The sequence below is a fragment of the Cynoglossus semilaevis genome, chromosome 9, assembly GCF_000523025.1.
Source record: "Cynoglossus semilaevis isolate Cse_v1.0 chromosome 9, Cse_v1.0, whole genome shotgun sequence".
NCBI lineage: Eukaryota > Metazoa > Chordata > Actinopteri > Pleuronectiformes > Cynoglossidae > Cynoglossus > Cynoglossus semilaevis.
The window spans coordinates 13,024,969-13,046,679 of NC_024315.1; the positions used below are offsets into that span (position 1 = coordinate 13,024,969).

At 41.7% G+C, this 21,711-nt stretch overlaps 1 protein-coding gene across 6 annotated transcripts in view; it reads left to right on the forward strand.

The window, feature by feature from the left end:
• The first annotated feature begins 1,470 nt into the window (after nt 1-1,470).
• The window catches only part of sorcs1 (sortilin-related VPS10 domain containing receptor 1), a 129,522-nt gene continuing 109,281 nt past the window's right edge, over nt 1,471-21,711 (forward strand). For all 6 annotated transcript variants that reach the window (XM_025058858.1, XM_025058857.1, XM_017035303.2 and 3 more), the window contains exon 1: nt 1,471-2,204. In XM_025058858.1, coding sequence (XP_024914626.1) covers nt 1,599-2,204 — 606 coding nt within the window. In that variant the 5' untranslated portion in view covers nt 1,471-1,598. The remainder of the gene's footprint in view (nt 2,205-21,711) is intronic.

The window sequence follows — 21,711 nt, forward strand, 5'->3', positions numbered from 1 at the left end:
TCAAGACTAGTCAATGCTCAACCCTTGACGTTTGACTTTAATCAGTCAAATGTCCATTTATTATCCATAATCCAGGCTCTTCAGATATTAAAAATTTAGACATATCTACAAAGAACTGATAACGGTACCGCTTCAAAAACCAAAATGAATGAACTAACAGCCTATCAGAGCACCGTTGTAAAGTGCAGTTTTAACTAACAGCCTATCAGAGCACCGTTGTCATGGAGATAACAAAAGGTTTACACCTGCAGACCAGACCAAATCACATGCAGTGAGAGATAAGAAAATAGCCTTCTTTAAAACATTTAGCACATGGTCCACATGTATATGGCTCACGGGCCGGATGTGGTCCACGAGCCACAGATTTGATGCTCTAAACTGCTGCTACAGTATGTTTCAAAACAAACAAAATCATTCAATACTGTGTCCCATGAACGATAACTGTGATGTTGTTGTAATATTTTTATTATTCATAACTTTTATCTTTTAACTTTAACACATTGTCACTGGTCACTATGTGAACAAGCAACTCTTTGCGATTTCACGAACTTTCTGGTTCTATAAGTTGAGGTCTAAATTACTGTAGACTTTCTTTGTACTAAAAAGACAGGTACACATTAACTGGCATTATCTGTGATGACAATATTTTATATATATTAAAATACCATGAAACCAACTAGAAATTCAAATTTAATAGGTTATTTGTAACTGTCCCTTTATATGAACGTGTTTTGTTTAAGTTTAAACAACCAAAATAACCAAATTTAGTTCAATAAAACAGTTACTTCAGTAGTACGCACGACTCCGAGTACATGTATATGATGAATTACGCACTTTAATATAATAGTAATTTTCGCCATTACAAAAGTATATATTTTTAATGTGGTCCCTTATGTTTTATATATTGACATTTCTAAGACGTTGTTATTCGCAGCTCTTATTACGTCAGCAGTTAAACTCGTCATATTTCGACTCAAATAAAAATAAAAGTACAAAATATGAAAAACAAAAACGAAAGACCGACTGTGTGAGTTCCACCTGATGTGTGTTTGTGAACATTTATCACCTGCTAAATGAAGTGATTAGTTTTCCACTGGGGGCTGCAGGCTGACACGGATCTGCGGCAGGAGGAGAGAAGCTGGAGCCACGAGACTGCATGGAGGAACATTTGGAGAAAAAAAAGAAAAAAAAAGAGCAGCAGGAGTCTTTAAAACACCGCCCGTGTCACTGCAGGCTGATCTAATCAGACCACAGCATATGGTGTCAAATACAGACAGTGGCCACATTATCCTCCATCTCTCAGCCCCCCCCACTCCCCCTCCTCACTCAGCTCCTCCCCCGTGCACGCGTGCGGGGGCTTCATTTCATCAAATCCTTCAACTTAGACCACTTGTGCTCAGCTGCACTTTTTCACAACACTGCATTCGGGCAACGCCACAACTTGCAGCAGCAGTTTCCTCATCCACCGCGACCACCGGGAGCAGGGACAAGGAGAAAAGGAGAAAAGGAAAGGAATAGGAGGCTTCCGAGAGGACTTTTGCTCTTCTTTCCTCAGCATCCTTCTCTCCTCAGCATCCTTCTCTCCTCTGCCTCCAGTCATGGAGACGCGGCAGTTCTTTTGGCTCCGTGCGCTTCTCCTTTGGCTCCTCGTCATGTTCTGCTCCATCTACGCCACCAGAGCGGACATAACCTGCAGGACGTGCCAGCCTGGAAATAAGTGGCGCGCACGGGAATTGTTGTTGAAATTTGACACGAGCGGATCCTCAACAGGGTCGCGGGGAGAGGAAGTTTTCGGACGCGGGGGTGAGTCAGGGAGAGCCGCGGCCGGAGGTGCTCAGAGCCAGTCGCGCTGCTCTGGCGCAGGCGGCCCGGCGGAATGCGCTCCGGAGCCGCGCGTAAAAGGCGACACCGCGGAGAAAGAGTTCACCAAAGGGAAACTTTCTTCGGTCATCTCCAACAAACACAGAACCAGAAGAGACAGCACCGCCCGTAAGGTCGGCCGTGGTCCGGAGCCGAGACCGGGCGCAGGCTCGGCGGCGCCAGGGCGCAGAGTGACGCGCTCGGACGTGCGCTGGAGCGCAGAGGAGCGGAGAGCCGCGGGTGCCAGGCAGGAGGAGCTGAGGCTCAACAGCTCCACGTTCGCCCTGACCGGGGATTCGTCCCACAACCAGGCCATGGTCCACTGGTCGGGACAGAACAGCAGCGTGAGTCAAACTCTGTGTCCACGTTAAAACACACAGAGATGTGTGTTAGTGAGGACTGTCAGCATACACCAGCCCGTGTGTGTGTGTGTGTGTGTGTGTGTGTGCGTGCCCTCACACTTGTTTTGTAAAATTGTTACATCAGTGCAGTGGCGGTTCAGGATCAGTGGAGACAAAGAAAAAAAAAGAAAAACCAAATAAATAAATAAAAAAGTCTCTGATGGAAGAAAATGTAAATTTAATTTTTGTGGCACTAAAGAGAAAGATTCATAGCCTGTGTATAGGACCAGACCTGATCTCATGGTTCCAAAAAAAAAAAAATCCCCAGTTATATGGACTCAAAAATTGGGATTTAAATAGAAAATAAAATAATGGAAATTTGTGGAAAACTGAAAGTCCAGATAACCCTAACCTTCCCAACTCCCAGCTCTCATGAAACTTGTGACCTTTTGTATTATTACATAATGAATCATATAGAAATTATATTAAAATGACAATATCAGAAGGCAGTGGCCTGACCTGCCTGCCCTTTTGCAAATGCCCCTGCTTTCAGTTCAAATGAGTGAAAACTGTGTTTAAAAACCTGTGCATTGACTGAGGTGTTTGATTGGAACTATTGCCTGCACTCAGTGGAACTGAGGGGAGAGACGAGGAGAGGAGGGTAAAAGAGGGGGACGGAGGGGGAGGCCTTATCTGAGCGGCTGCTCCTCTCTGGGCCAGATGAAATGATGTCCAGATAAAACATGTTGAGCACTGAGCAGCTCTGGATTTTGTCATTGAGCTCAGCAGGTTGTGGGAGAGGTGAAGCTAGAAAAACAACTACCTCTCTCTCTCTCTCCCTCCCTCTCTCTAACTCTGAGTTTCTGACTCACCGACTTCTCTGACTCTCCTTATGACGCTTTCAGTCTGAGTCTCAGCCTCTCTCTCTCTGACTCTCTCCCCCTTTACTCTCTGCCTCTCTCTTCCTGAGTTTCCACTGACTTTCTCCGACTGTTTTTTCCCCCCCTGACTCTCTCTCTCTGACCCTTTCACTCTGACTGGTATTTTAGGTTCTTTCTGCTGAGGCATTGAGAGGATGTGATTTTGTCTGGGTGACAGCAGGGGTCACTGCAGGTTGGGGGTCACCTAACTCTTAGGCACCGATAATGAATGGCTTTATTATCAGTTTAGCGCAGGTGTGAAGCTGCTGACTCATCACTTCACTGACTGCTCGATGAAAAGAAGAGCAATTAAAGGGACGACTCAACATTTTTTGGATTGAGATTATTTTTCAATTGAAAAACCACTGTATGAAAAAAAAAAAGAATGAGTGAATGAGAAAAATCTGCATGTGATTGACAGCTGGCCTGTATATTGGTAAACCACCCTAAAGTTGGGGAATGTAAAAGAAGGAAACACATGATTGGTCAGGGGACCTGTCAGATTATATATATATATATATATATACATATACATATATATATATTCCTTGTTTTCCTTATTCAAGTGTCAGTAACATCACTCCTGGTCTCCACACCCGGCTGTGGATCTGATGGCAGAAGTTCCCAGTGTGATGGTGTGAGCGTTTTGTCTGACACCGTCCCTGGACTCTGCTGTCCAGGGGATGATGATGAGGATGAAGATGAAGATGTCAAACAGTGTCTTCACCTGAGTCCAACCCTGACTGACACCAGCAGCACCTGCAGCCACGCTGCTGTCACAGCGTCCGTTTATTCCGGTGTGTACATAGAAAGACAACAGGGAGGATGAGTGATGTAGTCGGTGACACCCTGGTCTGAGTTCTGTACATGTGTCAGGATCTGTTTCTGCAGAAATATCGGCTCGAGCCTCCGCAGGTGCGGTTGAAGTCACTGCAAAGAAGTTGAAGTGTGACCTGACTGTCCTCAAATATGACAAAAAAAGTATTTAATATACACTGAGTCCTACGTGTTTGGTATAACATGTTAAAAGTCGAATCTGATAATTTAACAAATTGATGTTATGTCGTACATATCCTTGCAATGACTGCACAGACATTTTGACACGGGTTAGCGTTTAGCATTATTTCCGTGCTTCTGGTTTTGCTAATGTGGAAGGATTCCTCATGTGCAGCTTGTCCTGATTCTTTCAGTCCACACAGGCAGCTCAGTGACAGAAGAGAGGAGTCCCATTAAATATTCAGACTGGTGGCTGTGAGTGGGAACAGACGTCCTTCTGTCTTTACAGACGGAGCTGCTGTAGAAACAAACGCATGAGGAAACAAGGTGGAGCCGCGGTGAAGAGATACAGCTCTGAGCCGGGCACACCGGTATAAGCTAAAACAAAATGTCTCTCCAGCAGCGGCTTGTTGGACAGGTCAGTTATCAGAAAGTGATGGGATGACCAACGTGGAACAGGTCGAGCAGTCGTGTGATGACTTCCAGAATGTTTTCTGTGTCTGTTCATGCTGCTAAGGTCACTGAAGGGTGACCAGACTTCACACAGGGATTAGGTTTTTCTTTTTCCAGAGACACCCAAAGACATGAAGTACGTCCATTGTTCACATGTCTTTGTTATCACTCAGCCACAGCTCTATCTCTGTTAGAATACAATTGAATTATTATCGTTATTATTTCATCTCAATAAGGAACTGTCAATCTCCGTTACTGTAGCAACATTTGAACTGGCAGCTCTCTCCTGATGACAGGCTGAGTCACTTGCACATTTGCAAATCAGTATTTTATTTTTCTTCAGTTTCACTCTCATATTTCATGACACTGTTTGTGAAATGAAAACATTTTACAGTCAAATATCTGCAACAATGATACTGGAAGGACAAGAGAACATAACAATAGTTAACAGCCGACGTGTGCAATCAGTATAATGGGTGGGTGGGGAGAGAGAGAGGGGTGAGGAGGGGGTTGTCTGTGTGTGTGGTCTAGGTACAGCTACCCGTGTGGGGACTTTTCCCTTGGTAAATTGTTTTGTTGTGGCGATATTTTCAAGGCTCACACTAAGAGAATATTTTGATGAGTAACATTTAGTTTGGAGTTAGGATCAGAGTTAGTTAGAGGAAACATTAAGATTAGGCCTGTGTTTCTAATGTGTAAGGTTACGGTAAGGCAGTGTTTTTCAACCTTGGGGTCGCAACCCCACATGGGGTCACCTGGGATTCAAATGTCTAGTAAGTGATAATAAAAAACAATACTGATAAATATATATTTTTTTAACTAATTATTTTTTTTATTATGATTATAAACAACACACTCATTGTTCTTCACTCTCTGTATTTGCAACACAGTAGAAGAACCATGATCAAAGACTAATTCTAGGGAATAAGGTCTTACCAGTGTGTGTGCGTGTGTGTGTGTGGCCAAACACCTGCTGCGCTCTTGGCTCCAGCAGAGCAGCTCTGAGGTTTGCAGAGAAAGGTTAGAGTCAAAGATCAGTCTCAGTGTGGCTCCTGTGGCATATCGCTCAGATGGATGTAGAACATGCAGAGGGACAGTATTATTTACATTAGAAATGTCAGGCATTAAATACTCTGGTGTGTCACTCTGGTAGGTCCAGGCTGACGTAGTGTCTGTCTGTTCACGGTGGGGACTGCAGGGGCTTCACGGGCCTATTGTCCTGTTGCTGGCTGCAAAAAAAACAAACAAAGGCAGAAGCATCACCATGTGACACCTGACTGCAGGCAGAGGTCGTTTTCATGGAGAAGAACTCCATCTGAAGGAGTGTGCTGTTGTTCACTGTGTTAATGATCACAGGAGCTTCTTTATGTCATCATGACAATGGAACTCACGCTCACATGGTACATATGGTACACTTCACCACCTCGCTGTTGTTCTGTGTTCTCTCCCAGCCGTGGTAACAGCCAGTTTGCCTCCAGCTCACGGACCAGGTTTTTCCAGAGTCCCAGCTCTGCTGTGCGCTGACATCTTCTCCACACCATAAAGCCATCATAATGTATAATTTGCAGACTCTTAGGGACCGGTGAGGGTACACAAAGCTGTGGTACCAGTAACAAACGGAACACATTAACAACCTGCCGGTCCAAGACGGAGCAAATCAAACGTATGGTTTGGGAAAGACGTCGGACGTAATGACACTGTTTTTGTTATCGTGTCGTTATATCCAGGTGACAAGTGGATTTGAGTCAAGGTTACTTTCTCCAGAGTCTGGGTAATATTTATGCTCTATTCTCTTTTTAATAATATTAGTCTGTACTTGTGAGAAAAAAGGTTAAAACAATATTTAAAGTCAGCTCTCCATTAAAAGTGATCTTCAGGAAATATAATCTTGCCACCTGGAGATAACAGGAGAGGTCAACCTAACTACAATTTATGATTCATTAATTTATTCACTTATTCATTTTAATCGTTGACTCATTAAACCGTTCATCTTCTACTATTTTATTTTTTACTTTGTTTATTGCTTTACTTATTTGATCATTTTTTAGGGTCGTAGACGGGGTCACGCCTTGTGCAGTTCTGTAGTCTATCAAAGGGTCAAATGGTAGTATCTCGATAATGTATCCTCATCAAACGATGTCCGATGTCCTCGACCTACGGTGTTTCGTGGTCAGGTCTCACTCTCCCATAAATAATTTCAATAGTCTCGTCCCATTCTAACATATGGCCTAAAGAACTTACCGACTTGTTAGCACTGGAAACAGTTGGCAAGTGGAGCGGACAAATACTACAGTATATGCGGATGACGGCTTTGTTTACATTGCTGGTTGTACACCATACATTGGATTGTGCTTCATTTGTTTCCTTTTGTTTGTATTGTTCTTCTGGGAAACTTTTTGCCCTTCATTTTGGCTCCTAGGTGAAAGTTGGACTCTTCTGATGTTTTTATGTCCTAGATTATGATGTCACCACTTTTGTAGCGTATGTAAGATCTGAGTTATGGCGAACATCAAGTTATGTCATACCAAAGGAACCTCATAATTGATTCAACTAATAGTCATGACAATAAGATTCCCCTGCTTACCACTAGGCAGAGCCTAAGTGCCGTTCGTGGTACCTGCACCATAAATTGGGAAACCACTTATCTGAGAATGTTTTGATTCCTGCCACCAGAAAGAAAAAGAAAAAAAAAATACAGAGGGAGAAAAAAGAAACCTTGTTGATGTTCACAGGAACAAATATGTTCTGTCAGACTCTATAATACCAAGTATCTTATTTCTGAAACTGCGACAGTCTGTGTGTACTTACTCATACTGTAATAAACAGATATTTATATTATGTTAAAGGAACCAATCGGATTCCCTGGTTATACGATAAAAATATCATTTTGGTCTACCAATCACTTTTGTATTTTTGGCCATTGATCGTCTGTCCTCATTGATAATGGTAGGGATAAGATTGATGATGATGATGATGGTGATCAAGACAAAGAAAACCATAACCAAACATTTCCGTTGATAAACTGCTGAAAAGCGTTTAAACCCACTAAACCTAATAAATAAATGATGATGATGAAAAAAAAAAAAACAACGTGTTTTTCACAGCATTATTTTATGAAAGAGGAAAAATAACTCCAGGGAAACAAAAATCAATAATTTATATGAGTTTCTTTTGAAGGTGGAGAGAAAAAACACCAACTATAATCACACAGTTTGTTTTAAGCAAACACAGAAAGAGCAAATAAATGAGGCGGTGGATCGGACTGAAGCAACGATAAAAAGTGGGAAGTTAAAAATGTCACGTTAGATGTTCACTGTTGTTCTGACGAATGAAGCAGGAAATAATGCAGGTGTGGAAACTCAAATCTCACCAGATACACACAATGGTAAAAAGTTGTAAATGTGGTTAGTTATAAATGTTTTACTTGGGGATGTGCCATCACTCACACTACCATTCACACCTGTGGTCAGTCAGGAGTGGACAATTTAGCATCTGTGTCAGTGAAAAGTTTGGGAACCTCAGCACTGAACTGTGTGTGTGCCTGTGTTTCCAGTAGTTACTGCACCTTCTGCTCACAGCCAAGGATTTAAAGACATACTGGAACGTAAAACATAAGTGGAGCCAGTGCGTGTGTGTTTGTGTGTGTGTGTGGATTGGATCATCCTGTGGACATGTTTTCCTGGGAGCGATCAGGCAGACAGACGCTGACACACTACACTGAGCAGACTTGTACTTGCCATCAGGCTGCGAACATCCATAAACAAAACAGTTTTCCAACAACATTCCCAGGTGAGACAGACACAAATTAATCCTTTTCCTCTCAGTTTTAAGGTTGATTTCTATAAAACTCTGCAGCAGTCATTGTCTTCCTGTGCGCAGATCTTTCACCAGAAAAAAAATACACATTTGATGGTTCACATGTGGGAGGCCAGGTTCAGTCCAGGGACTCTTGGTAATAATGTATATAATTTATATAAAGTCAATATTGTATTTAGACTGTATTACTGAGACAAAGTAGAGGGAGAAAAAAATCTGAAATATCTAGCATTAGCTACAACAGTCCTGGTACAGACACCAGAGCTAACGTTAGCTACAATAGTCTTGGTACAGACATCATAGCTAATGTTAGCTACAACACTCCTGCTACAAACACCAGAACTAACATTAGCTACAACAGTACCGCAGGAACAAGCGCGGTGACGGTCGCACCCGCTGTAAACAAAACAGTACAGTTCCGTTACAGCTGCTCATCTCGGACGAATGGGAGGGGGTTCATGCGCCCACTTGCCTTTGCCAAAACCAACCGTTTGACCGAGGAATCAACCACTATGGGAACCACTGGTGTTCAGTGACGTTCCTATTGTCATTATGTCAGTTCAATTTACTAAACAACTTCACACTGATGTTTTCTCTCCGTGTCGGTACAACGTTGACCAAACATATTTGCCCGCCCACTTTATTTTCCAAAAAAAGAGGGGTGAAGAATCAACTGACGTCTGGACGCCACCAGGTTTAAATATAATCTGCTTCCTTTGACATTTCTCCCTTCAGTAATTCAGGCTGACAGGGTTGGAGAAAAGGCAACAGCGAGGCAGTCAGGATTTTTTGGGTGTTTTTTTTTCTGCAGACAGAGAGTCCCATCTGTGGCACAAATTGATTCAGTGGTAATCTGTAAACCACAGGAAAGTGTCTGTGAGTGAAAAAGAAGAGGAAGAAGAAGCCTGGAGAAATGTCTGGTCAGACTCAACTAAGCACATTTGATAAACAATAACATAAAAACACAAGGAGTTTAGGGTGAAGTAAATCTATAAGACAAAAACTTTGAAACTCAGGCTCTGCCCCTGTTCTAGAATATTCATTCATTCATTCATTCATTCAATCATTCTTATACCACTTAGTCCTTTTAGAATTAGAGTAGAATGAGCTGCAACCAATCCCAGCAGTGACGTACAGAGACCAACAACCATTCACATTCACATTCAAATCTTTGGTTAGTTTAGAGGGAACCATTGACCTAATGTCCAATCATCACATTTTTGGTTTCTAATCGTTGTGTGACACGGGCTAATTATGTCCACGCTTGGGATCTTCCTGACTTTTTACAGTAAAACATCCAGTCTTTACTTTGACTAATTACAATTTTGTTAGACACAGAGGAGTAGTAAGAAGTAATTGGCTGCTAATTGTGTTTGTTGAGAGGTTGAAAGGTTTTGTTCTCTGCTCGTAACTCAACATCTGAGTTAACACCTGAGTTAACACCTCAGTTTGGTGCAAGGGAAAAAACAAAGTCAAATTGGGAGTCCGTCATTGTCTGAGTCAAAGTGAGAGAGTCAGCGTTCGAAGTTAATTGAGAGTCAGAGTCACACAGAGTCAGACGGCACGTGTCACGTTTAATTCAGCTGTGAGAGGAAGCTGCTGCTGCAGATGTGAAGTTGGTAAACCGGAGCGTATCATCTCCGGCAGATCTTCTTCAGCGGAGGTTGCGGAGATACAGTGCAGCTGAATGTCAGACTGCTCTGCCCTGACAGCTGCGCCATTTACTGTGAGCTTCTTGAAGCTGATGCTGTTTGATGGACAGATGTGCAGTTTGAAATGGTTTTAACTGGAACACAGGAGCCGGTGTTGGTGAAAAAGGCCTGAAACTGTGACGATGAACGCACACTTAGACTAAGGATGGGACCTTGTGAAGGAGGACTGGGAATTGGTAATAAATATTTCATCTTTTTAACTTTGGTTTAAGGAATAACATAAACATACAGTTGAAAAGTGAATTTAAGGAAGTTTGAATTTCAAGTGGAACACGAAATGAAAAGAAAGAAAAAAAATTTAACTGAAGTGAGAACTGTCACAGAGCAGACACAGAGCTTTTAGTCATTAAAGTCTTCGCAGGTGATTGGTTTGTTGTGACTGTTTAAAAACAAAGCAGCAGGACGTGTTCTAAATGCTCAAAAAATGCTTTCCTTTTGTGAAAATAATTTTCTTTTAGTATTTTTTTCTCACAACATGGCCTCATCATCTGGCCTAACACATTCTTGTTAACTGACTGAATTTATTTTTCGCAACTACTTTGCGGCTGGCAAATTAATAGTCATAAGAGTCATATTACTGCCACCTACAGGCTGAAGATGTACATTAGTGTTACCAGAGAGCAGGAAATTAGGTCGCTACTACTTTTTGTCATTGTTTTTTTTTTAAAAAACTTAGGAATGGTCGCTGCAGATCTCCAGAGGGAGGAGGCAGAGCAGAGAAAGAAGGGGAACTCCTTCTGAACGATGTTCATATGAGTGAACCAGTGATAGAGAGAAGGAAGTCACTGACTTCATTTTAGCAGATACCATCTGTGCAGAGAGCCATCCTTGAAACGACACATCAGGGTCGGATGAAGACATCTGGAGTTACAGTAGCTGCCACATCTGCTCACGTCAAAACACATTTACCTCAGCCCTGTCAGGACCATGTTGAATTACCATATATCTGTGGGATGGAGCTTTGATCAGTGCCAGATCTGGGAGCACCAGCTTTTGAAGCCCGCGTTCAGGCTTCACCGTCCATTAGAGAGCAGCAGAGTGAGCATGTTGAAACCAGGGCTACTTCAGGCTGTGGAGAAACCTGAGGTGAGAACAAAAATAAGCAGCGTAGAGACGCTTTGTACTTACATGATACACCTACTGAGCTCCATGAAGATGATACTATCCTTGTTTCTTAATATCAGACACGGAGGGGTTGCTTTACTTTGACATGTTTATAGATGAACTCCTGATGTCACTCAGTCCATACCAGCGGTCTTTATGAAGGCGTGGTCAGCCAGACATCTTGAATTGGTCGCATTTGAGTAATGATGAAGAAGACAATCATGGCCTGGGACAGACAGAAAACCACAGGCATCATCACTGCTGTCCAATAGAAGTCACCAGACAGTAGGAGGAGTCATGAAAAGATCATCAAAGCAGCTGATATGGACTTGATGTTACCAACGTCCTAGTGCTTCAGCACAGAGGTCTCACAGATCAGTCTGATCACATTCTCATACTTCCCTGTAGCAGCGGAGCATATTAAACCCTGTTGAAGCTCAGCCTCTATAGGCTTCAATGGGGCAGCACACTATAGATTTCTTCACTGTGCAACCACAGTGAGAGTCTTTGTAGCAGTGCAGCATCGCAGTAGCTGGTCTTCCGCATGATGGTTGTGTTTAAGGAGCAGAACTTTACACATTGACAGAAGTGCAGTATTTTCTGTTTCTGTCCTATATAGAGTTTATGAAAGAGCTGTAGAAAGAAATTTGAGCATAACTGTTCTAGTTGTTTGTTTGTTGTTGTTTTCTTTTTACACTCGTTGGCTTCTGAGCGTAACACGGCGGCAGAGTTGTTCTGTTTATTTCAGTTTTAGTTCAGAATGAAAAGGTGGCTGTTGAATATTGTTGTGTGTCGCAGCTTCACTGCACAGAGAACAAAGCTGAATTTTGGAGAGAAAAAAAAAAGCTAATTTGTTAGCAGGAGGCACTTCACATCTTTGACTCATCACTTACCCTGCCGGTGCACTGTGGAGGTGTATGACAGTGGGAGGCACACAAGAGGAGAAGCGGGAGGAGGAGAACGAGAGTCAGAAAGTGCTTTACTATTCTGGCACTGAGGGAAAATTGAAGTTGTGGTTTGGAGGTTTTTAATTCAACCGGGAGTTTTTTCATTCAAACCTCTGTCAAATAAATTCATCTGTTTAATCTTATTTGAGATTCAGTGATGTTATTATTAGATCTCAAGTCATGTCACGACTGGGCTGGGCTGGACACAGGTCGTGACTGATGTTACGCAAAGGTTTAAAGAGAATGTTTGTTAAATATATCTGACTCTGTCTGGTGTCATTTGAAGACATCTGTGTGTCAACTCCAACCCTTTTATAGTTGACTTTATTCTAAACCTTTTTAGCAGAGAGCGGTGGAGAGGAGTCTGTTATGTCACCTGTAGAGGTGTGATGTCACCTCTAGAGATGTGATGTCACCTCTTTAAGAGTGATGTCACCTGTAGAGGAATGATGTCACCTCTTTAAGAGTGATGTCATTTCTTCAGTTTGTTTCACGCTGATCAGTCCAATATAGTTTGTCCATATTTAATCCAACTAAAACTTAAATCCAGATATATATAAATTAGAATTCCTTTTGTATCAGGTAGTCAACTACATAGTAAGCAAATAGAGTGCCAAGAAAATCCATTATTATAAAACCATAAAGTTGAAGCTGGTTGAATACTTCTTTCTTCTGCCTTTTAGCAGCAGCGGTGTAGACTCACTAGGAAGACCCCTCCCTCATTATCACCCTCCACTCTGCAGAAGAAAGTCTAGATGTGTTGGAAGACATTCAGTTTCATCTTAGGGAACTTATTTATCCTCGTTATCTGAAGGACACTTTTCTTTTCCACACGCCCGCCACCTTAAAGACATTCCTCCTCTCTGGAGGATCTAGAATTCTGCTGCTACCAGCACATTCACTCCAAGTCATGGCAGGAAATTTGCAGCAGGGAAGTTTCTCTGTTCTCCAAACTGATCGGATGTCTTTTCCTTTCTTTTTCACACTGTTCCTAAACCTAAATGCCGGGATTCCTTGTGATCCACGGGAGAACGTATGGGCAGTTGTGGAGGAAAGAAGTCTCCTAATGAGAATCCTCATCTCCCATCCCCATCTCCTCAGTTGATTTGCCTGCAGGCTTCCAAAACTATGTTCAGTTCAAGTGAAGGCCTCTTCTCCGTGTATTCCCCAATCCAGGGACGTCTTCGGATTCACACCTGCACTGAATCCTGCCCTGTTTGATTCGTCTGTGCTGCACTGATGTGTAGATCTTGTTGTTTTTGTTGGATTTAAAATGCTTTCCTCAGATGATGACACAGGGAGGGACATCATCTCTACCACCGCTCTGTAGGCTTTAATTGTTTTGGGAGGGATGCGGGAGAGGGGGGAGTAAGATTGGAATGATCCAGGCGTAGTGTCATTAGATGGAAGCTAATTAGAGCTGCATTAACTGAAACGTCTCTCTTTGACAGATGGCGGTGCTTACTCTGTTTAATGAAATCCCCCGAAATATTTAATTCTTTTAGTTTTGCATCTGCATTTGAATGAATGAATGAATGAACAGTTTTCAACTCAAATGTCCTGCGAAGACTACAGTTATGGTCTCTGGCCTTCTTCCCCTCACATTGTGAATGAATGCATCTGTTGTCACATGGTCTTCGATGACCAATATAGATGAACAGCCAATCAGCCAATCAGATTTACACATCAGTGATTCCTAAAGACAAGGCCTTACAAATGAACAGAGAAAGGAGCAGCGTAATAATAAAATCTGAAAAAGTTGTTACCTGGAATAGCAGAGGACCTGGTTTAATTTCTTGGCATATTTGATTGGGGATTGAGGTGAAAATTCTTTTTGTTGCCAGTGTTGATCAACATTTCCTGTGTGGCTGACGAGTGTGAATGTAATAAAATGTACAGTCCAACTGTAGCAGAGAACACAGCAGGACATCAGGGCTTTGGTTCAGAACTGTCAGAACCACTCCACACTCACACCAGTAAAAAAACAACATATTCTCCTGATACTAACACTGGGGACTGACAACAAGATTTTCCCCAGAATTCCTGGTGTTAGTCAGGTTTGAATTTTCTGGGCTGTATCTGGACACAGTCAGGTCGACTGAACAGAAGAGAGTCTGGGACACAGGAAGTAGAGTCAGAGGACAACAGGAAGTAGAGATAATATCAGTTATCAGAGTTTGATGTCTTCACTTGTAATATCACATGTAATCTGAGGATTGCCGGTTTGAATCCCAGCCCTGGCAGAACGCTGGTGTGTTGGGCAAGCAACCAAAACTATAAAAAGTGCAGCTCACTGAGACAGAGTGTGTCTGAGGTTCATCACTACAGTGTTTCACAGAGGGTCACAGAGGTAGTGGTCTGTAAAAATGTTTTTTATCCTTACACTTTCTGGAGGAAACACTGAGTTTATCTGTGATCTGTCTATTTACATCTTTAACCCCTTGTAATTCTTTGCAGCTGGATGATTGTCGTGAAGGAAAGAGAAGAAAAATGACACGTTTCGATGTCACAACCAAAGCTGTCCAGTCTTAGACTAGACACTTGATTTCACTAGGAGCAGGTTTTGTCCTCTTCTATATTGTCTTTGGTTCTGCTCACTGTGGTGTTTTGTGTCAAAGTAGAGGACAAGATATTAGGGACGTGAAGAAAAACCCAGTGACTCTTCACTAACATAGTTAGATGACCTCTCTGTGACCCTGCATTGTTTGTTTTATGGATCATCAAAATGGTAATATTTTAAATATCACTCTATTAAAAAAGCTAAATACATTCATTTTAAAGGGCCAGTTCTGACTTTTTTCAGAGCATCCACCGCCCTGAAGTTGGACTTCCTTCAGATTTGAATCACATGCAGAAATCCTACGAAACAAAAGGAAGAAACAGAGATGTTTCCTCTTTTGTTCTTTTATTTTTCTATGTTGCATTTCTCTCCCCTGTGTACCTGCGGGGGTCTGTAGTTCTGGCTCTGTGCTGTGCTGTGATGAGCACTGACTCCTGAGCCTGCCTCTCTCTGATCCCCCTCCCCCAGAGGACCGTTACTCTCTTTATAGTGTCACTGACATTTTTTTTATTCTGACTGCAGCCTGGCAGTGCCCAGAGGAGAGGCCAGCCTGTGTGTATCCATCAGTCAGTCTGCATAGTCATTACATGGAGCAGAAATCGACCAGGTCGCAGTCTCAGCTCTGATGGTCACTGGACTGAGATTAGATTTTTTTTTTTTTACCCTGCTGTCTTTGATGTTAAAGAGAGAGAGAATTACTGTTGAGTTCTGCAGGTCAATTGAAGTTGTGTGACTTTACCCCTGCCTAAAACTTTTGCACAGTATTGACAGTATTAAAGAATAAATAAAACTGTTCTCCAAAATGAGAATGAAAACCCCAAATAAATTGGTTCAACTGTGTTTTAAATTAATAATAATAATAATAATAAAATAATAAAATAACAACAACAACTATTATTATTATTATATTAATGACAACAACAACAACAACAATAATAACAATAATAATAAAATATTCCAATAGTTATAACGTCAGAATATACTCAATTGCGATCAATCATAAATTATTCACAATTAACATTACAATTCATGTTATTTTACCAGGATTATTCCTGTGTGTTCTTCATCCACCCAGACCCCACCCTCCTCTTCTTCATCTCTTCCAGCACTGACCCTTGCTCTTGAGTGGTTGACCTTATGTATTTAGGCCCGTCTCCCTCTCACTCCCTCGTTACATTTTTCACCTCTGCACCTGTCTTACTCTTATTTACAGACAGGTATTTTCTCTCCTGCTGCTCTCGACCTTCCTCTCTCCCGTTGACCTCCACCTCTCCTCCCCCTGCTGCCTCTAAAAGTGATGCTCTAAAAGACATTTGTGTGTGTTGCGACCTTTGGCGTACCACAGCACTTTGTTCTTGGCAGGAATGTTTCGTGTGACTTTCTATAAATAACATCATCATTAAAAAATCACTAAAGAAAGCGTGCACAGCGTCTACATGACTTAATTATGATCACAGTTAGAGCAGATCGGCCTCGGGGTGATTTAACATTATCATATGTGTGGCTTCCTTGTATTCATGCCACTTAAAAACTGCTGATTTGACAGGGAATAAATATTCACTGAAAAACACTCTGCATAATTTATATCTTTAAATAATGGATCGTCTAAACATTTGCCACCTTAGACTCCGGGCTGGGCAAAAGTTTTAGGCAAGTGCACACATGCACTACGACACTTTAGTGCGGTCATTTTTGGAGTATTTGAGAATCAAAAGAGCATTCTAAACAACAGACACATTCAGAAAACACGGATTGTTTCATGTATTCAAGAAATGGATCAGGTTGCAGAAAGACGAGCCTCATCCTGCAGGACAGCCAGGCCACTGGAGCTGTTCATCCAGGACAGAAAAGTCGTTTACTGGTTACAGGGAGGCAGACCGAGCTGTGACAGTTCCTAAAACATTTCCACAGTACATATTCTGTAAAATAATAATAATTATGTGCAATTAATCAACCATTTTTAATGTGTAAACTGTGATAATTATATGTATGAAGGTATTATTATATTAATAATATTGCTATTAATATTTCATAATAATGAAATATTAATAGCAATGAAATATTCTGATAAAACAAGCATTAAATAACTTTTTTTTAAGTACAAAAAAAACCCAAAACACACAGATCTCAGAAAGTGAACGGCTAGTACAGGTTCATCTGTGAAGATTCTCCTCGCAAGACCATGCATCTTGCTGTTATTACATCTGGTTCATGTCACTTATAAACAGTGCAGTGATGTTAGTTACAACATCATGAAATAAAAATGTGTCCTTTGTTTTAATGATGTGTTCCTCTGCCGCAATGCTGCCCTCTGTCTGCAATTTCTAATTATTTTCATTTCTTTTGACTTGAAAGAAAAATAAGAAGCTCATGTTCCGTAACAGTTGCTGGGGTTCAACGTCGCAGGCTGGTTTTGATGATGACTCAGTGACAGGAGGAAGAACTACTGTGGTCTAACATTAGCATGTTTGAGCTGTTTCATCCTCAGATGCTGTTGTGTTTGTTTCCTTCCGCATATTTCCAGAGAAGAGAGAAGAAAGGCCCGAACACAGTGTTGAGTGTGAGCTTGTTATCCCTGTTAAACAGCTGCTTCACACACACACACTCACACACACACACACACACACACACACACACCCCCCCTCTCTACCCCGACGCTTGTTTTCCTCTTCCCATATCAAAAGGCTGCAGAGAATAGAGCTTTATGAGCAAATTGCATTACGCTGCATAATTACCAGACATTATGCAGCATCATTTGTCATCCGCCGCTAAAAAGCTCATCAGACAAATGTTTGGTCTCTGACTTGTTCCTTCATTTGTAATCATGTGGAGTTTCCTTTCAGAAATGAAACACGGTCTGTCCAGTCGGTTGTTCTAGAATTCTCTTCCCTTTTATTTATCTATTTTATTACATTTGCTTTTTTAAAGATTTGAAAAAAAAAAAAAAATCCTCCCTGAATCGTTCGTGCGGGAAAACAGTCTCATATTAGGTACTGAAAAAAAAAATCAAGTTATGATTTTAATCATAAAGTTAAATGACAGGAAAGAGGAATTTTGTTTTCAGGAAGTGCCTCCTTCCCTCCAGGGGGAGCTATACAAATGTATCCTAGGTATTTATATTTGATTTTACATTTTTGTGCTCGTTCTCTCTGTTGTGTTCATGAAATGATACATTTGTTCTTCCTAAAGAAAGTTCAGTTCTTTGTTACAAAAACAAAAAGTAAATCTGCATTCAAACCTATTTTCAGTTTTGTTTCTGCTGCCGTTGCTTCACACCGACACCTTAAGACCAATGAATGTAGAGAGGGACGATATTATTTGGAGGCGATTTGCAGGGATTGACAGAACTACATATTCTGCAGGGACTGGAATAACAGCATGTCGTTACCAACATGTCTGGGTGAGCGTGGGCGCTGCTAAATGAGGAGCCGAAGAACCAAAAAGCTCCTGCTGCTGTGGGTAAATCAGGCCCGCGCTGAACACGCTCACCAGTCTGTGGGGATGGAGGCCTGTGGGCGCACAGGCATGTGTGTATATGTGTGTATATGTGTGTATATGTGTGTATATGTGTGTATATGTGTGTGTGTTTTAAAGCTGAGACTACTTTGTCGGATTTGTGTGGATTTGTTTTTTTTAGTGTTTGAAAATCTCTGCTCTTTCAGAAATGTGAGAATCGTCTGTGTGGAACAGACTGTCACTATTCAACACTATCTGTCCTGCATCATAAAAAGTGGGTTTTTTTTTAAAACCAACTTATGCCTAAACTTTTCCCAGCTTTGTAGAAACTTGTAAATGTTTATTTATCCTCAGGATACTGCAAAAAGGGTCAGGGTAATCCAGTGTATTTATCCTCAGAATACTGCAAAAAGGGTCAGGGTAATCCACATACTCAAGCAACGAGCATTTGTGGATTATAAGACGGTAGTGAGATCTGCTATGATGTATGGTTCAGAGACCGTGTTTCTGTCCAACAGTCAGGAGGCTGAGCTGGAAGTAGAGGAGATGAAGATGCTGAGATCTTCACTGGGAGTGACGAGGAAGGACAGGATCAGAAATGATCAGATCAGAGGGACAGTTAAGGTGGAACAGTTCGGAGATGAAGTCAGAGTGAGGTGGAGATGGTTTGGACAGGAACTGAGGATATTGGAGACTGAGTTGCAAGACAGAAAAATAATAATAAGAACAGTGGAAATTAAGTAGACCAGGGTTGATCCACATGGGGTACAGATCCTGAACATTTACAGCCTTGTGCAAGTTTTGGACTTTACCTTACCTTGACCTTAGCCTTTTTGCAGCCTTTTCATATCAAATGTCGAGAACCAGAGAACATTTTCCAGTTTGTTTGGTTGATTTGGTGATTGGTGACTTTAGTCCTGAATTTAAAAGTAGCAATTCTTGACTGTTGTTTTTTTTCTCTTTCCCCTCTTGTCTGCTGCCCTGGCTGAACCGGTCTGTCCTGTGGTCCTCGACCCAGATGTTTTTTTCAGAAAGAAAATGCATGTGCCGTTTGAGGTTTAACGAGAAAGCTCTTCTTCTTCTCTACTTTTACTTTTAACACTTGCGTGGTGGGAAGTAAATATATACGCCTGCCTAACTCTTTTGCTCAGTCCCTGTAGTTCCAGACCTCTCAGATCCAAGCGCCCACATTTGCCTGCTCTAACGAGCACAGGTACCCGCACCTCCTGCTCATTCCTACCTGTCGCGGTGGATTGATTTGTGACTTTGAGGCAGAGCAGCTGTGAGCCAGGAGAGAAAGTTTCCATTCAACTCATTAAAGTTTGTGTTATCCAGTCTTTGGCAGACTGATTATCACTAAAGGAACCAGCTGCTTGTGGGATCTGGACTCCCATCACAGCTCTGTGTAATTTAACAAACTGAGTTTGTCTCTCCCATCACAAAATCACCAGATCCAGGGGGACGGAGCGGAGCACTGCGTGGTGGAGACAGTGGAGGTGTGTCTCTCCACTGAGTGGAAGTGAATGGAGATGATGTGTTCAAGGCAGCCCCACGCCTCGCCCTCTGTATCAGTCAATTAATGCACTCAGATATTAATCAGCTCCCGAAAATTGGATTGGTTCACAGAGAAGTGACTGTGTCTTGTTTCCATTAGAGAACAGCATTAGCCTCCCACTCTCTGCTCTGTTAGCATTCTGTTCAGGAATAAACTGGGATGTTAACATCCTCCCACGTCGACGCCTCTTCCTCTGGTCTAATAATTAAAAGCTGATGATGATGGAACCACTGGGATGTCCTCATGTCCATCAAATGTGAAGACGGAGCTGCTTATTGTCCACTCAACCCAAAGACCAGGTCCATAAAGACAGCACATGTGATTATACACAGCGCTAAAAAAAAATAAAAAAAATACTGTTGACCTTTATTTGCACATTGTAAAAATTAAAAAACTAACATCATATTTCTAAATAGTACAAATATAATGCAATTCAATATTAAGTATGTAATTATTATATTATATTATATTATATTATATTATATTATATTATATTATATTATATTATATTATATTATATTATATTATATTAAGAAAACCTGTGTGGCTGACCTAAGAACTGTTTTGAAAACATTAATCTCACCTGTGCCGTTGGAGCGTACAGTCCTGGGCTCAGATTTATTTGGGACTGAGTTTTAGTGTCTGATTTAAGCGCCGGCTACATCTGTTTGCGCTAATATAACCTGCAGCTTCAGGAGGATAAAACATGTTCATTACCTTTTAAAGTTCACTGGCTTTTTATCAGTGCTGTTTACAGGCCTTTAAGTGCCTTGTTAAGTTGGCCATTAATTCCGAGTGTATTGATTGGATTTGGCCGCCGACACTTGGCTTAACGTCATATTTCGGAAAACCTTCTCCTAACGCTGAAAAAAATGCCTTTATGTTAATTATTTCTGAAACGTCGGAGTCTTCTTTCTCACCTCTGAACATGAGTGATCGATAGCGTCTGATGTTCCTCTGAGCGTGATCATTATTTGTGTCACCGCTGCAATTACAGCCGCCTGGCCATCGATGCGCGGCCTCCGCTCGTCTCCAGGGTCTTACGGCGTCTTAGTTCAACCTGTGGCAGCAGATTCAGCCTTCATCCTCCGCTAATTCTACACGTTTTTCAGCAGCCAGACACCATCCCTGCTCTTTCCTCCTCAGATGTTCCAGTCAATAGCGAGTGCCGACAGCCTGTGATCCTGCTGCTCAGTGATTTTCTGTCATCCTTCCACCAGTTTGCTGGTGTCCACCCACAGTGGTAGAACAATCCAGGATGAGAACTTACAGCAACGACGGTCTGAGTGCAAGACAAAACTTTTCTAGCAGCAGCAGCAGCAGCAGCAGCAGCTGTGACAAGACAGAATAGAAAAACACAGTCACCTTCACACGGAGTTTGTTCCCGACTCAGTCAGGACCAAGTTTGAGAGAGTGTTACAACTTTTTTCCCAGCTTTTTCCTGTGCCTGCCTCTCACACATTAAAAGGTGTCACCCCCTTCCACTCCCCCTCCCCGTCCCCCTCTCTTCTCTCTCCTTCCTGTTTGCTGTCACATCATGGGCCTGACATAAATATAGACACGTCTTTAGTTTTTCATTTGCTATTTACACTCGGCTCTGCCTGGCAGGCAGATATAGTCCTGACACACGTGCACCTGAAAGTGTGACTGTGCGTGAGCGCATGTGTGTGTGTTCAGCTGTCACAACCACTGATATGAAGTCAAATGCAGAGATGAGTCGACAGCAGCCAGAACCAGGGAACCTGAATATAAAATAAAGTTTATATTTCTGTTTTCAAAAGTGATATTTGACAACTTATATTTATAATTAACAAGTAACAGATATGTTTAGTAGAATGTTCTACTCATTTTTTCTTAATCTCATCTTTTTCTTATTCTTTTTTACCATAAATCAGAATATGATTTGATATAGTTGAACTTTTTCAAATCTATGATTATTTATTTAAGATTATTTCATGTTACATAAATCTATCCATCCATCCATCCATCCA